The 15,005-nt window shown below is 41.6% G+C and overlaps 1 protein-coding gene across 1 annotated transcript; it reads left to right on the top strand.

The window, feature by feature from the left end:
• The first annotated feature begins 5,859 nt into the window (after positions 1-5,859).
• On the top strand, positions 5,860-14,706 carry KCNA1 (potassium voltage-gated channel subfamily A member 1). The gene is made up of 2 exons (XM_007503632.2): positions 5,860-6,681; positions 7,178-14,706. Exon 2 carries the CDS (start codon positions 7,682-7,684, stop codon positions 9,164-9,166), a length of 1,485 nt encoding a protein of 494 aa, XP_007503694.1. The 5' UTR covers positions 5,860-6,681; positions 7,178-7,681; the 3' UTR covers positions 9,167-14,706.
• The last annotated feature ends 299 nt before the right edge of the window (positions 14,707-15,005 follow it).

The raw sequence follows: 15,005 nt of genomic DNA, 5'->3' as shown, positions 1-15,005 counted from the left end.
TGGAAAATTGATATTATTAAAGCACAGGTCTAGCCATCTCACTGGCATACTCAAGATGCTTCCCTTTTACTTATTTATTTTAAAATATTTTTCCATGTTTACATGATTCATTTTCTTTCCCTCCTCTCATCCCTCCCCCCTTCCAGAGCTGACAAGCAATTCCACTGGGTTGTACAAATGTTGCCACTTGATACCCATTTCTGTATTATTCATTTTTGCTAAAGAATGATTTTTAAAGCCTAAACTAAAAATCACACATCCATATAAATATATATATATGTATACATATATATATATGTGATAAGTGATATCATATGTTTTGCTTTTGCATTTCTACTCCCATGTGGGTAGCATTCTTTTACATCAGTCCTTCAGGAGTGTCCTGGCTTGTTGCATTGCTACTAGTAGCAAAGTCCATTACATTGGATTTTTCCACAATGTTTTACTATCTATGTACAACATTCTTCTGGTTTTACTCATTTCACTCTGCATTGGTTCATTGAGGTTCTTCCAGTTCACATAGAAAACCTCCAGATCATCAATCCTTACAGCACAATAGTATTCCATCACCATCACATACCACAATTTGTTTAGCCATTCCCCAATCAAAGGACACTCCATCATTTTCCAGTTTATTTTTTTGCCATTGCAAAGAGCATGGCTATGATTTTGTAAAAGTATTTTTCTTTATTGTCTCTTTGGGATACAAACCCAGCAGTGGTATGGTTAGATCAAAAGGTAGGCAATCTTTTAAGACCCTTTGGGCATAGTTCCAAATTGCCTTCCAGAATGGCTGGATTAATTCACAACTCCACCAGCAATGTATTAGTTTTTGGTTTTTTTTTTGCCACAACCCTTCCAACATTTATTATTTTCCTTTACTGTTATATTGTCCAATCTACTAGGTGTGAGATGGTACCTCAGCATTGTTTTGATTTGCATTTCTCTAACCATGAGAGATTTAGAACACTTTTTCATGTGCTTATTGATAGTTTTGATTTCTTTATCTGAAAACTACTTATTCGTGTCCCTTGACCATTTGTCTATTAGGGAATGGCTTGATTTTTTTTTGTATAATTAACTTAGCTCCTTATAAATTTGAGAAATGAGACCTTTGTCAGAGGTTTTTGTTATAACATTTTCCCCAATTTGTTGCTTCCCTTCTAATTTTGGTTGCATTGGTTTTGTTTGTACAGAAACTTTTAAATTTAATGTAATTAAAATTATTCATTTTACATTTCATAGTGTTCTCTATCTCCTGATTGGTCTTAATTCCTTCCTTTCCCATAGATTGGACAGGTATACTCTTCTCTGTTCACTTACTTTGTTTATGATTTCCCTCTTTATATTTAAGTCATTTACCCACTCTGAGTTAATCTTGGTATAGGGATGTAAGATTCTGATCTAAGTCTAATTTCTCCCATACTGTTTTCTAATTTTCCCAAGATGCTTCCCCTTTTGACTCCCTATTGTCCCCAAATCAAATACAAAATCATTTGGTTATCATTTAATGTACTTCACAATCTGGCTGTAATTGATCTTTCCAGACTGATTGTATGACTCCTTCTCAGACACTCTATATTTTAGCCAAACTGGATGACTTGTTGTTACCTATATATGACATTCCTTCTCCTATCTTTTCATTTGTCAAGTACAGAGTCCACACCTGTTAAATGATTACAGAAGACTGTCTAAACCAGGTTAAAGGTAACCAATAGACCTCAAATCTTTCATCGAATTAGAGGAATATTTACCCCAATCATTTGAGCATTTCCTTTGGTGGATAAGAACAATTTCTTCCATCAACCCTGAAGATGCTTTAGTAGGTGTTGTGACATTTAGAACTTGGTCAGACAGGGAAGATGTCAAAGTCATCCACTGTAGCCTGGGCCATCACCAGTCTTCCTGATTTTTGCTTGCCACTGGACTTCAATGACTCTGGAAGAAAGAGTGAATTTCACAACTTTGCTCAACTCTGCTTTACTTATATCAAATTCACTTTAAAGTCAAAATATCATCCTGTGATATCATTAGCACTCTTTTAAAATCAAGGATGACCACCAACAACAATTTATAAGTGCTTCTCCCCTAAATATAATTCTCTGTCTCCTCACCTCTGTCTAGTAAATTTACTAATTTCTTAATAGCCAAGGTCAAGGTGGCACATTCTGCAGAAGGCCCTCCATGATCTCCCCCATTTGTTAGTACTTTCTCTCCCATCCCTGAAATTACTTTGTATTTATTTTACTCTGATTTATGTATATGTTGTTTCCCAAGAGTAGGATGTAAGGTCCCGAGAGCAGGACCTGTTGGATTTTTTCTTTATATCCTGAACACCACTATAGTAAGGCACATATAGTAGATGCCCAATCGCTTATTATTGAATTGAATTGAACAGAAGTGATGGTCCCTGAGAACCATCATGGCTTCATAAATTCCAGTCAAACTCATCTCACTTTTTTTGTTAATGATATTTACCTAGATTTTAGATGACAGCTGTCTTTCTTGTCTTGAAAGATTGAAAGATATGGCTCAAAATTCACCTCTACTACATATATGATTTTAGGCAAGTTATTTTAACTCCATGGGACTCTGTTTCTTCATTTGTTTAAAGATAATTCTGAGGACCCTTCTATCTATCTCAACAATCCTATGATCCCTGATTTGTTTTTGCGTAAACATGTATCCTTCTAGAAAATATAAGCTTCTTTTTTTTTAACACTTACCTTCTGTCTTAGAATCAATACTGGGTATTGGTTCTAAGGCAGAAGAGTGGTAAGGGCTAGGCAATGGGGGTTAAGTGACTTGCCCAGGGTCACACAGCTATGAAGTGTCTAAGATCAGATTTGAACCTCCCCTCTCTGGGCCTGACTCTCAATCCACTGAGCCACCCAGCTGCACCCCAAATATACGCTTCTTGAGGGCAAGAATTATCTCATTGTTTTATTTGTGCCCCTAGCACCAAATTTGACACAAAGTAGATGTTTAGTAAATGTTTGATTGATAGATAAGACCAGGTCTCTGCCTTTATGGAGCTTACATTAGGGGGAGATACCACTTATTTTAATAATAATACAAAAATAGAACAAGAGAATTGAAAGAAGAGTATAAACAAAAGTTTAGGGGTGAGTTCTGTTGTTCTCTTATTGAGCATGCCATATGAGAAGACATGGAACCTGAGAGGCAAAGATCTGGTCTAATCATGGAGTCACAGAGTAATAGAATCTCAGAGGACATTAATCCAACTCAGAATCCCCTCCCTAACATATCTGACAAGTGACCCTCCAGGCTTTGATTGAATTCCTCCAGTCAGAAGAAACCTAGTACTTTCCAAAGTACTCCTTTCCACTTTTGGATAGATCTAATCATTAGGAAGCTTTTACTTAAATCAAAAAAGTAAAAATGCCTCTACTACTTTCTTTAACTGCACCAGAAGAAATCTATTCTTCTTCCATGTGTTGTTGTCCTCCAATTGTTTGAGTCATTCCTGATTCTTCATCACCTTATTTGGGGTTTTCTTGGCAAATATACTAGCATGGTTCCCTGCTCCCTTCTCCAGCTCATTTTACAGATGAGGAAAACAGGGCCAAAATAGTTAAATGACTTGCCCAGACTCACATAGCTAATAAGTGGCTGAGGCCAGATTTGAACTCAGGAAGATGAGTCTTCCTGACTCTATCTACTGTACCACCTGGCTGTACTCTACCATGTGGCATTCTTTAAAATATATGAAAATAGCTCTCATCCACATCTTCTTGTTTCTAGATTAGATAGTTGTGACTATATTAGTTGATCCTTATGACATTAATTCCACTATCCTACTTGCCCTCTACTAGATGTTGTCCAATTTACTAAAGGCCTTTCTAAATATGGCACTCAAAACCAAATATGATACTCCTACCATTTTTCTAGCCCACATCTCTCCATCTTTTTCAGAAGGATAGCATGGGAGAGATTTTGTCAAATGTTTATTAAACCTAACTAAATTCTATATTTAAGGCATTCTTTAAATCTAGCAAGCTAGTAATCCAGTGGAAAAAGAGGAAATAATATTAGCCTGGTATGAGCTGTTTTGGATGAAGCCATGCTACCCTACCTCTTCATGGCCACCTCATCTTTTTCTAGACTGAAGTTCTTTTAGGACTGCAATCCCCAAATGTTGAGTCAGCAAAACTATATCTGCTTTTGGCAGCCCAGACCAGGAAGACAGATAGATTTGGTGGGTATTCAATTCAACTGAACTCAACAAGGATTTATTTAATGCCTCTGCTAAGGGACTGGGAATGCAAAGACAAACAAGACAGAGTCATGGAGCTTACATCCCAGTGGGAGATAGACCATGAATTCCCAGGGGAATAACCTTAACTATATTTTATCCTTAGGAGAAGAATTAGAAATAAAACTGCTTAAACAAGGTGCCCAATTCTCTTTAATTTCAGAGTTCAAACGTTTGAATTTCCCTGCTAACTTGGATTTCCCTTACTTGCAACATCATACAGTCGCTAATAGGACAGCTACTACTGTTCTATGTAGTTGGGATAGTGGGAAATCCGGGGTTGAAAAGGATGGCATTTGGTCGAGTAGCTAAGACGAGGAAAGAAGTACTTATATAAGATACCTCAGCATCCTCAAAAAGAATGCAGGGGTGTGCGTATTGGGGGAGGGAACACATCAATAAAAAAGAAAGCTTTAACTCTTTCTCTTCTAGTAACCGCTGAACCACCACGATAACTATCCAGAGAAACGTGGAATCCATTAGACATCCTCTAAAGTGAGCCAAACAGAGAGGTTGGGGCCACTAACCTTGATTAAAGAGGTGGTGGTGAAGTAAGCAGAGGAAAGGGGGAATGTTTGTGCGTGGGGGGTGTTGTTGCTAGTGCAGCAAGGAGAACCAATCATTGGAGACTCCGGCTTTCCCCTCCAGCTTCTTAAAAGCCTTAGCCACAGCCCTAAAGAGCTGGAGTATGCTCTCTGGCTTCCCTTCTGCTGCAGGTTTAGGCGCAGCGCCTACGGGGGCACAGCTGGCGCCGTGTGCCTTATGCGCCCAGGCTCTTAGTGCCAAGTACTGCGTCCTACCCCGCATCTCACCGCCTGGCAATTCCATGGGGGCGGCTTCCTGATTGGAGAAGTGGCAAAGGCGACATGTGGCTCCGTGGTAGTTGGGGTGGGGTGGGGTTGGGTATCTACTGGGAAAACGGTACATCGAAAACGAAGGGGAAAGAGCAGTGGAGGGGAGGTCCCACTCTACAGATTTTAAGTTGGCATTAAGTTGTCATGATACACCACTAAGCAACGGCGAAACCATGCCCTCACAAGGCAAGCACATCTTGCCTAATTAAAAATAAACGGCAACAACAAACTTCATACCCCACGTTAGGACACAAGGACATAATCCCCTTTTTCCCTCTACAAAAATCCCAAATCCGAGTGTTGCTGACTTTTCGTTCCCCAAAGATGAGGGGCTCTAACTGCTAGTGGAAGGGCTGAAGCTGCTTTAGAGTAGGACCCCTACCTCGGGCAATGAGGACTCTTGGGGTGTTTGGGAATGTGTTGGGGAGGTGCAGGGGAGGTGGAGAGAGGGTATGGGGGAAAAGATGGGAAAGGGGAAGTAGAAGAAGGGAAGTATGCCAGTATGCATCACACTGTGACTAAAGAGACTCAATGCGGAACGGACACATCTACACAAGCAGTCACAATAAAAGCCTCCAGGGATTCTGCTTGCCTTGAGTGCTATGGCCTGCATTGCGTCGAAAGTGGTCATTTGCAATGTTAAATCCCCAGGGAAGGTCGCAGCTGGGTAGTTTCCCTTGTTCGAGGCTCTGAATTGTGATGGGCTGGGGGTTGGTGGGAAGTAGGGGGGTGTTTGTTAAAGGAGAAGGATGGCTGACAAGGGTGAGAAACTCACTCCTCTGCACCCCCCATCCCCCGCCCACTTCTCTATCCTCCAGCTCCTTCCTCCTCCCCCCTCCCCATCCCACGACCCTGGCGGGCCAATCCCCGCTCTGCACCAGAGGCGCCTCCTCGGGTTTCTGCTGATCTTGCAGGGTCCAGAAATGGACCGCGCCGCCGCTCTGCCGTTGCCACCGCCGCCGCTGCTGTCACTACCGCAATAGTCCCGCTTGACTCCGAGGCTCCCCAAGCCCCCAGTGTCCAGAGGAGCTGCCTGGAGGACTAAGCTAGGCTGAGGCGGGGTGGAGATGCTAGAGTAGCTATGTAGACCCTAGGGCGGCTCTCTCTTGCCGCCCACTGCCTGGATTCATCCCTTCAGAAGCGAAGCAGAGACTCTTGGAGTGAGATTTTTGGGGAAATTTTAATTTTATTTTAATTCCAGGGCTTTTGGAGAGATATTCTCCTCCCTCCTCCTTCCTCTCCCCTTTCAATCTCTAATAATCCTAGTAACTCGGAATTGGAGAGTGTCCTATCTTTCTTCCTTTCTGTATAATCCTTCGGGTTATTGTTTGGAATGGGGGTGGGTAGAAATATTTCGGCAGCAGCGGCCCTATAAAGCGATCTTGGCCAGGAGAGGAGCGCAGGAGGACAGAGCTGGAGGCTGAGTTTGCCACTGCGCCTTTTGGATGCTGCTGTTGCTACCGCCGCCGCCAAGGAGACTTGCCGCATTCCAACAGGAACTCTTCTTCCCACTCAACATCGCCACTGACGCCTGCCCAGACACCAGTCCAGGTAAGATGAGAAGCCCGGTAGGGCTCCGCCATTTGGGGGGCTGGCTGCACGAATCAGAGAGAGAAGGGTGAGGGGGAGCGGGCGGGAGAAGCCTGAATCTCTGGGAACCCCCACCATTACTTGCCTTTGGGCTCACTTGTTAATGAAGTTGTAAACAGATTGGCTGTAGGGGAAAGGGGAAGTGGGTAGGAGAATCTAGAAAACTTGAAGTGTGTGCGTGTGCGTGTGCGTGTGCGTGTATGTGTGTGAATGTGAGTGTGAGTGAGAGAGAGAGAGAGAGAGAGAGAGAGAGAGAGAGAGAGAGAGAGAGAGAGAGAGAGAGAGAGAGAGAGAAAGAGAGAGAGAGAGAGAGATTGATTGCCTTAGCCGTGCCTGGTGCTTTCCAGCACAGGAGAGGTAGATAGATGTATGTGTCTTTTCAGTTTCTGTAGCTGCGTTCCGTCTGAATGCTTTTGATTTTTTTTATACCTTCCTATCACTTTCTATTTCTCTGCAGCATCCATCGATCGCCCTGGTGGGAGCTTAAAAAGCAGCAGAAGAGGGGTAGGAGGGAGGATAGACCAGAGAAAGAGGGAGAAATGGAAGGCAGGGGAATCTGCTGAGCTGACACGGCACCCAGTCCTGTTTTTATGACGATTTAGGGTGGGGGTAAAGGGGTGACCCCCTCCCCAAAGGCAATGTCGAAGTTTGCCAGAACAGCATTACCTTGAGAGGAAAGAAAAACAACTCCCTCCCCCATTCCACAACAGAACAGGAGCCAGGTGCTACTGGAAAGGGGGATTCCAATTTGGGAAAAGACTAGGTGGGAGTGAGAGAAGTAAATTGATAGAGTCCAGATTAGTTTCCCTCCTGCTCTTTGGATATTCTCCCCAAGGAATTGTGGATTCAAACACTTTAGGTGGGGGTCGGGGCATTTGGTTACCCTCCCCCACCTCCTTCCAACATCTTCACCACCCCAGTTCCCCCTCTCTGCTCCACACCCTTCCACTCAGTTTAGACCATGACGGTGATGTCCGGAGAGAACGTGGAGGAGGCTTCCGCCGCCCAGGGTCATCCCCAAGACATCAGCTACCCAAGGCCAGCAGACCATGATGACCATGACTGCTGTGAAAGGGTGGTGATCAACATCTCTGGGCTGCGTTTTGAGACACAACTTAAGACACTGGCACAGTTCCCCAACACATTGTTGGGTAACCCCAAGAAACGCATGCGCTACTTCGACCCCCTGAGAAATGAGTATTTTTTTGATCGCAACAGACCCAGCTTTGATGCCATTCTCTATTATTACCAGTCTGGAGGGCGCCTTCGTAGACCTGTCAATGTGCCCCTGGACATGTTCTCTGAGGAGATCAAGTTTTATGAGTTGGGTGAGGAGGCCATGGAGAAGTTCCGAGAGGATGAGGGTTTCATCAAGGAGGAAGAGCGCCCGTTGCCAGAGAAGGAGTACCAGCGTCAGGTGTGGCTCCTCTTTGAGTATCCAGAGAGCTCGGGGCCTGCTCGGGTCATTGCTATTGTCTCAGTCATGGTCATCCTCATCTCCATAGTTATTTTCTGCCTTGAGACGCTGCCTGAGCTAAAAGAAGACAGGGAATTCAGCACCTTTCGACAAAGCGACAACACAACCATCTACTACAAATCCAACATTTTTACAGATCCCTTCTTCATTGTGGAAACATTATGCATCATCTGGTTTTCCTTTGAGTTGGTCGTCCGCTTCTTTGCCTGTCCCAGCAAAACAGATTTCTTCAAGAACATCATGAACTTCATTGACATCGTGGCCATCATTCCCTACTTCATCACCCTGGGCACTGAAATGGCAGAGCAGGAGGGCAACCAGAAGGGTGAGCAGGCCACTTCACTGGCCATCCTAAGAGTCATCCGATTGGTTAGGGTCTTTAGAATCTTCAAACTGTCCCGCCATTCTAAGGGTCTCCAGATCCTAGGTCAGACTCTCAAGGCTAGCATGAGAGAGCTAGGTTTGCTCATCTTTTTTCTTTTCATTGGGGTTATCTTGTTTTCTAGTGCTGTATACTTTGCAGAGGCAGAAGATGCTGACTCTCACTTCTCGAGCATCCCCGACGCTTTCTGGTGGGCGGTGGTGTCCATGACCACTGTAGGATACGGTGACATGTACCCTGTGACAATTGGAGGCAAGATCGTGGGCTCCTTGTGTGCCATCGCTGGTGTGCTGACAATTGCCCTGCCTGTACCTGTCATTGTGTCCAATTTCAACTATTTCTACCACCGAGAAACTGAAGGGGAAGAGCAGGCTCAGTTGCTCCATGTTAGTTCCCCTAACTTAGCCTCTGATAGCGACCTCAGTCGCCGTAGCTCCTCTACCATCAGCAAATCTGAATACATGGAAATTGAAGAGGATATGAATAATAGTATAGCCCATTATAGACAGGCTAATATCAGAACTGGCAACTGCACTACAGCTAACCAAAACTGTGTTAACAAGAGCAAGCTCCTGACAGATGTTTAAAAAACTAAACACATACACACAAATTCCACTTAGCAACTTGAAAGACTTAATATTAAAAAAAAAAAACCTCAAACAACAATAACAAAAAACCCAGTGACTTAAGTCACACTCTGTAGATACTTTACTAAATAGTCTTTGAATGCTCTATTGACCTGTAAATGCATTATTGCATTGCAGAATTTTTGGCTCAGCGAACCAGAAGCTTTCAGGATCCATAAAAAATACTATTTTCATTTTATTTTAAAAAAGAGAAAGAAAAAGAAAGGCTATTTTCCATAACTGGTTAAAAATGAACAGTCTTTGAACTAATCTAGGTAAAATAAGACTCATATGCTTCTCTATACTGAAATGTTTTTCATCCCTTTGCTTGTTACTTAATTTTAAAGAAATATTTAAAAACAGATGATCATTTAGAAATATAAACATGAAATATGCATGGGACTCCAGTTAAAAATCTCTGCAAACTGCACAGTGAAAGTGCATCAAAGAAAGTGCATCAACTATCTATACATATAAGATATATGTATAAATGAATTGACCAAAAAGCATAGTGAATATTGGCCGTTTTTTTTCAATCAGCTGAAATGTATCCATCTTCTTGAAAAATCAGTTAGTCATGAATGGACGATATAGCACCTTATGAACATAATACTGGGCCTGATCTCTAATGATCTCCTCCTCTTTGCCCCATCTTCTTCTTACCCAAGCCAAGATTATCATTATTTTCTTTAGGAAGAAAATCAATTGAGGCATCTGCAATGCTGCTAAGTTTTCTTAACTGCAGATGAACTAGACATACATTTTTTTCTTCTTCCCCTGCTAGAGCTCCTTGTCCCATTGACTTAAGAGAACTGGATGCAAAACTTTTGGCCCTCCCCCTCTTTGTTGCAAGAGAGAACAAATGGAGTTTAATGTACGCATGTTTGAATTTGACACTATTTATTTTATAATCGCATGTGGGGATCATTACCTCAAACAATAGGGAATAAGCTTTCTTTTCAACTGACTCTTCTAAAAATAGGTCCCTTTTCATTTGCATTCACCAAAAGTGCACTCCTTAATTTATTACCTATTTTATTAGTAATTTAAAGTACTGTATTTAAGTGCATATGTTAGTCAAATGGGAACAATACTTTTTTTGGAGCTCAAAGCATGTTCTATTATTCCGCATCATGGCCTATTTGACTAAGGTGTAACTTGAATTCATTAATGCATGATTTCAGTAAGAAAAAAATAAGTAAATATTTTTTAAAAGTTTATGATCTGAAGGGCCCAAACAAAGTGAAGGGAGAGGGGGACTCTGAATTTTCCTGCCTTTGCTCAGGGAAATGTTTGATTTCTGTCCAGGTGTCAGAAAGAGGATCAAATATTCCCATTCCTTAAAGGGAAAGCATATGGAAAAAAAAATAAGCTATCAAGTTATATATAGCAACACCTATGAAACAGTATCCTCTATAGCTAAAGACAAAAACAAACAAAACAAAAAATGGTGCAATACTGCATGCTTTTTGGTGCATTCTTAGAATGTAAATGAAATTCTTTATCTAATGTGCGCATCCAAATTATAGATGATTTCTTTTTGCAGTTATGATTTGAGGTCTTTAGAGCCTTTGGTACTCCCTTTGAGAACTTACTGAAGAAAATCAATTTATTTAAATAGTTGCTTAGTGCCTTTATCCTGCACCCACTGAATTGCAGAAAGTGCCTCCATCAATACAGCTACAAAGTTAAAGAGGGGGGGAAGGGGAGGAGTTGGGGCATCTTTCTTTTTTTTTATTTTTCCACCCTCACCAACTTCCCTCCCTCATTGATCACTCCCCACCTCCAATCCCACCTCTACTAACATGAGAAGACTACACCATATTGACTCCTGGAGAGAGAAGACCACAAGGATAATGATGTCCTGTGCCATCAGTGGACTTGTTTCCCTTTGGTAGTCCGATGTTGACAGTGACCCAGCTTCAGACTGAACTATGGACAATGGACTTAATTTCTTCTTTCCTCTTCTTCTAAAAATGTGAGAGAAATGCTTTGGGATTTTGACTCCTGCCAGAGTCCCCATGAAGTTCTAGTGTCTCTTCAGATCATGTACATGTTCTTTTCTCTTCCATGCCTCTCATGTTCCCCTCCTACTCTTACTCCTCTGTTATTCTGGAATCCAGAATAACTCAGTAAATAACCTTTTCCATGACCTTCCCACCTCAAGTCCTTCAATTTTCTAGTTAACCCTTTTTTCTTTCTACTCATTTCTCTCTCCCTATGTCCTCCACCTCCATTAACTGTGTTCAGTTATAACCTCTGCCCCAATCACCCACCTCAGAAAGAGGTCTGCTTATGGACCAGCTAAAGGAAGGAAATGCATAGGTCCTTGGATACAAACAGCTGTCACTTAACTGAGAGGCACTCAAAAATCTTTAAGGACACACAGGTGGGGATGGAGCTTCCTTTTGAATTTAGCATGAGGCTGCCTGCTGCTGACCACTTCCTTCTCCTGTCCTGCTTTGTATAGGGATCTTTCCCCATCCTCTCTCCCTTCTTCCACTCCCACCTCTCTAGGCAGTATAATAAGGCACTTAACACAATATAATTGTGCACAAAGCTTACTTGCTAAGCTAAGCGAAATAATTTAGACATTTTCTTTGCTTGTGTGGCTTCTATGAGCCTGAAGGATGGATACAGACAGACACACCCTATATGAAGAGGGACTGAAAGACCGTGACCTTCCTGTGATAATTGGAAGGCACTTGACCATAGGATGAGAACCCTCTCCAGAATGAGCCTGTGGTGCTTCCTCCCACTCTTCCCCTTTCCCTAACAGCCATTCATCTCTGTTCCCTCAATCCCTTCCCTTCCCCCTAGAACTCCCTGTTTAGGGGAGGAAAAAAGCCACCCTAAAAAACAACTACAAAACAACCAAGAATGTTCTAAAACTTCATCTCCACTCAGAGGTCTAGAACGCACAATTTCCTGTATTCCAACTGCACTCAGTCAACAGCAATAATCCATTCAGTGCTGTGGGATGAATTCTGAAAGGACAAGAAAATAGGACCAAAGCAGATGAGACTGACAGGCTACTAGATGTCTCTAGTAGCATGAAACTTTCACCTTAGCCTGTCCACTGGACTGATGACTCTCTGCATGTGTTAGAGGAGAAAGAGCTGTATGTGGATGGGCCTGTTGACAAGGGTTTGGGGTGAGTTCTAAAGAGTTTGGGGGTGGTATGGGGAGTCTGAATGTCCCTTACCCATTCTTAATTCATTTCCAGAATTCAACAAGGATGGTTTACAGGGATTATTTTGTGTAGTATAGGCATGCAAAGTTTGACAAAAAGCTCTTATTCCTTGCACTACAACAGGGCTGAAATGTATTTGTAGACCTGAAGGTGCACTTAACAAAGCTGCCTGTTAAGGAGTTTAACTAATACCCTTTGGCTTTTTTGTTTATTTTATTTTATTTTTTGACTGGCTTTTGTCTTTTTCCTATTCTTCCCCAGAGACTGATATAAGCTCATGTTCTGAATATTGGTTTTCTCCTGGGGGAGAAAATTTCAGAAGCGCTGATATGCACAAATCAGCCCTTCTAGAATTTAGGGGCCCTAGTTTAATAGGGTGAAATGTTGGTCCCTGCTAGTGATGTTAGTGTACCAAGAAGCTCTGAAAGGAGCTAACTTAACTCAACAGATTTGAAGTGACCAAAGAAATTAAATCACCTCTGTCCTTGAATGTGTAGAAGACAGATTATAGCCATAAACCTTTTCTGTTATTTTTTCACTAGCTGTCACACACACACACACACACACACACACACACACACACACACACAACACAAGTTGATGTTATTAAATCAGTCATTCAGTTCCTTGGTAATGGGTTAGCCCAATGATACCAAGTTAAGCAGCAGCAGTTTCTTGAAGTCATGGCTAATGGACAATCATTTCCTTAAAAAAGAAGTTTGTACAGATGGTTTAGTTCCCGTTACAGTAGAGCTGAAGCACAAAGGGAAATTACCATCCTAACTCACTTAGAAATAATGGTCATCAGACAGTAAGTGAGGGATGTCTTTCCCCAAGTAGAATTTCCATTCCACTGCAAGAGAAAGGGCCTCCTCTATTTCATGCACCACATTCAGATTTTCCAAATAAGAAAAAAATACCCACTTCTGAAAGGGGCAGGAAATAAAGGTCCTAATCCATTTCCCATTTGTTGTGAGAGAACTTGACACATACACTTATAATTTTAATCTCTTGTTTGGTCGATAGATAACTCAGTTGGGTAAAACAGAAAGAATGAAAGAAAGTCTGAGCAGAAGGCAATTCTCTTTTCTCTTCCAGGAATGGCATATTCTTGGGAGTGGTGAGAATTGGTGGGTGGTAACCAGCCATTGTACAATTTGTTAGGAAGAATGCAATTGCCAAATAATCAGTCTGAACTTTTTAAAGCAGGGAACTAAATCATGAAGAGTTTGCTATGTCAGGCCTGATTTTAAATTTCACAATAGAGAAAAATAAACATGAAATCAGGTATAATCATTATTGGTTGGTGGCATCCGTAGTTAGAATCCTATCTGCCATTCAGACTGTTTTGCTCATCTTTATGTCATTGAACTTTGAGGTATATGTAAAATTTCTCTTTCTCATCACTCAGGCAAGCTACAGAGAAATTTACACACTTCATTTTGCAAAGAAGCAAATTACGTGTTAATTAGATGTAATTCCTCATCTACCTTGAAGGAGCTTCAATGTTTAGGGTTTTGGTTTGAAAACCTAAATCCTTATTTAACATATAAGTATTTAGGATCAGAAACCATCTTTTCACACAGGTAAAACTGCTATAGATTTCCCTGGGGAGTGCCAGGACATCCAACAGGGTTATTGACTCCAGTTGCAGGGCCACTTTAATTGGGAAGTTACTTAGGTTTTCCAAGATATGGAAAGAAAATGCAAAGAAAGAAGTTTTATATTAGTGAAAACCAAAACTAAAACCCTTGAAACAATAAAGAGGGGTAGGAGATTGGGAGAAGTGGGAAAGTTGGTGGGGGTTGGGGTGATAGGGAGGGATGAAATCCCATGCATCATATGCCAGCTGAAAAGTTTTTCCTTTCCATTAATATGCAGAAGCACTTTTATTCTCTAATGTCTAATGTACTGTTGGAAATCGTGTATTCAACAGCTGCAGGTAGATAATATGGGCTGTATATGACATACCTCTGGTTTTAAAAATAAAGTATTAATCACCAAGGTTAAAATAGAAAATGAATAGTATTAATTTAAAGTGCACCATCAGGGCAACAAACCATTGAAGCTGACAAAGCAGTATTTTGCTTCCTGAGTTTGCAAATTGCTAGCCTCATTTTCAGGTTACTGCTCATTTTCCCCTGTCCTCATAAAGCTTTTTGATTGGTCAGTTAGAGGAATTGAATGTTATGAGTTGAGAGTCTAACTGAAGTGCATAGTTTTCATCTATGCAATTTTCCTCGCTTCTGTCACTTTATTATCTGTTCATACTTGGCATCAATTAAAGATAATTTTTAAGGATCTTACCCTGGAGCATCTTGACTGATTATTTGTCTGGAGTCCAGTTTATCTCTTTGGGATATGTAGCTCATTATAGACACTGTTAGATCTTATTCACTTTTGGTGGGTTTGACACGGAATCATGAAGCATCCCTGTTCCCTGGGATTTCTGCTGAGTGGTGAACACCTTTGTGGTTGAAGAAAGGCACCCATTGATTGTAGGATGAATCCAACCAGAATGCCAAAACAATAGGGGAACCAAACCTGGTGAGTGAGAAAGGAAATGTGGCCCAAGCAAGTCTAGAATAGATGCTCTTTTCTTATATG

This window comes from Monodelphis domestica, chromosome 5 (assembly GCF_027887165.1).
Source record: "Monodelphis domestica isolate mMonDom1 chromosome 5, mMonDom1.pri, whole genome shotgun sequence".
NCBI lineage: Eukaryota > Metazoa > Chordata > Mammalia > Didelphimorphia > Didelphidae > Monodelphis > Monodelphis domestica.
The sequence above is the reverse complement of the archived record's forward strand: the minus strand, read 5'-3'. Positions and strand labels throughout refer to the sequence as shown.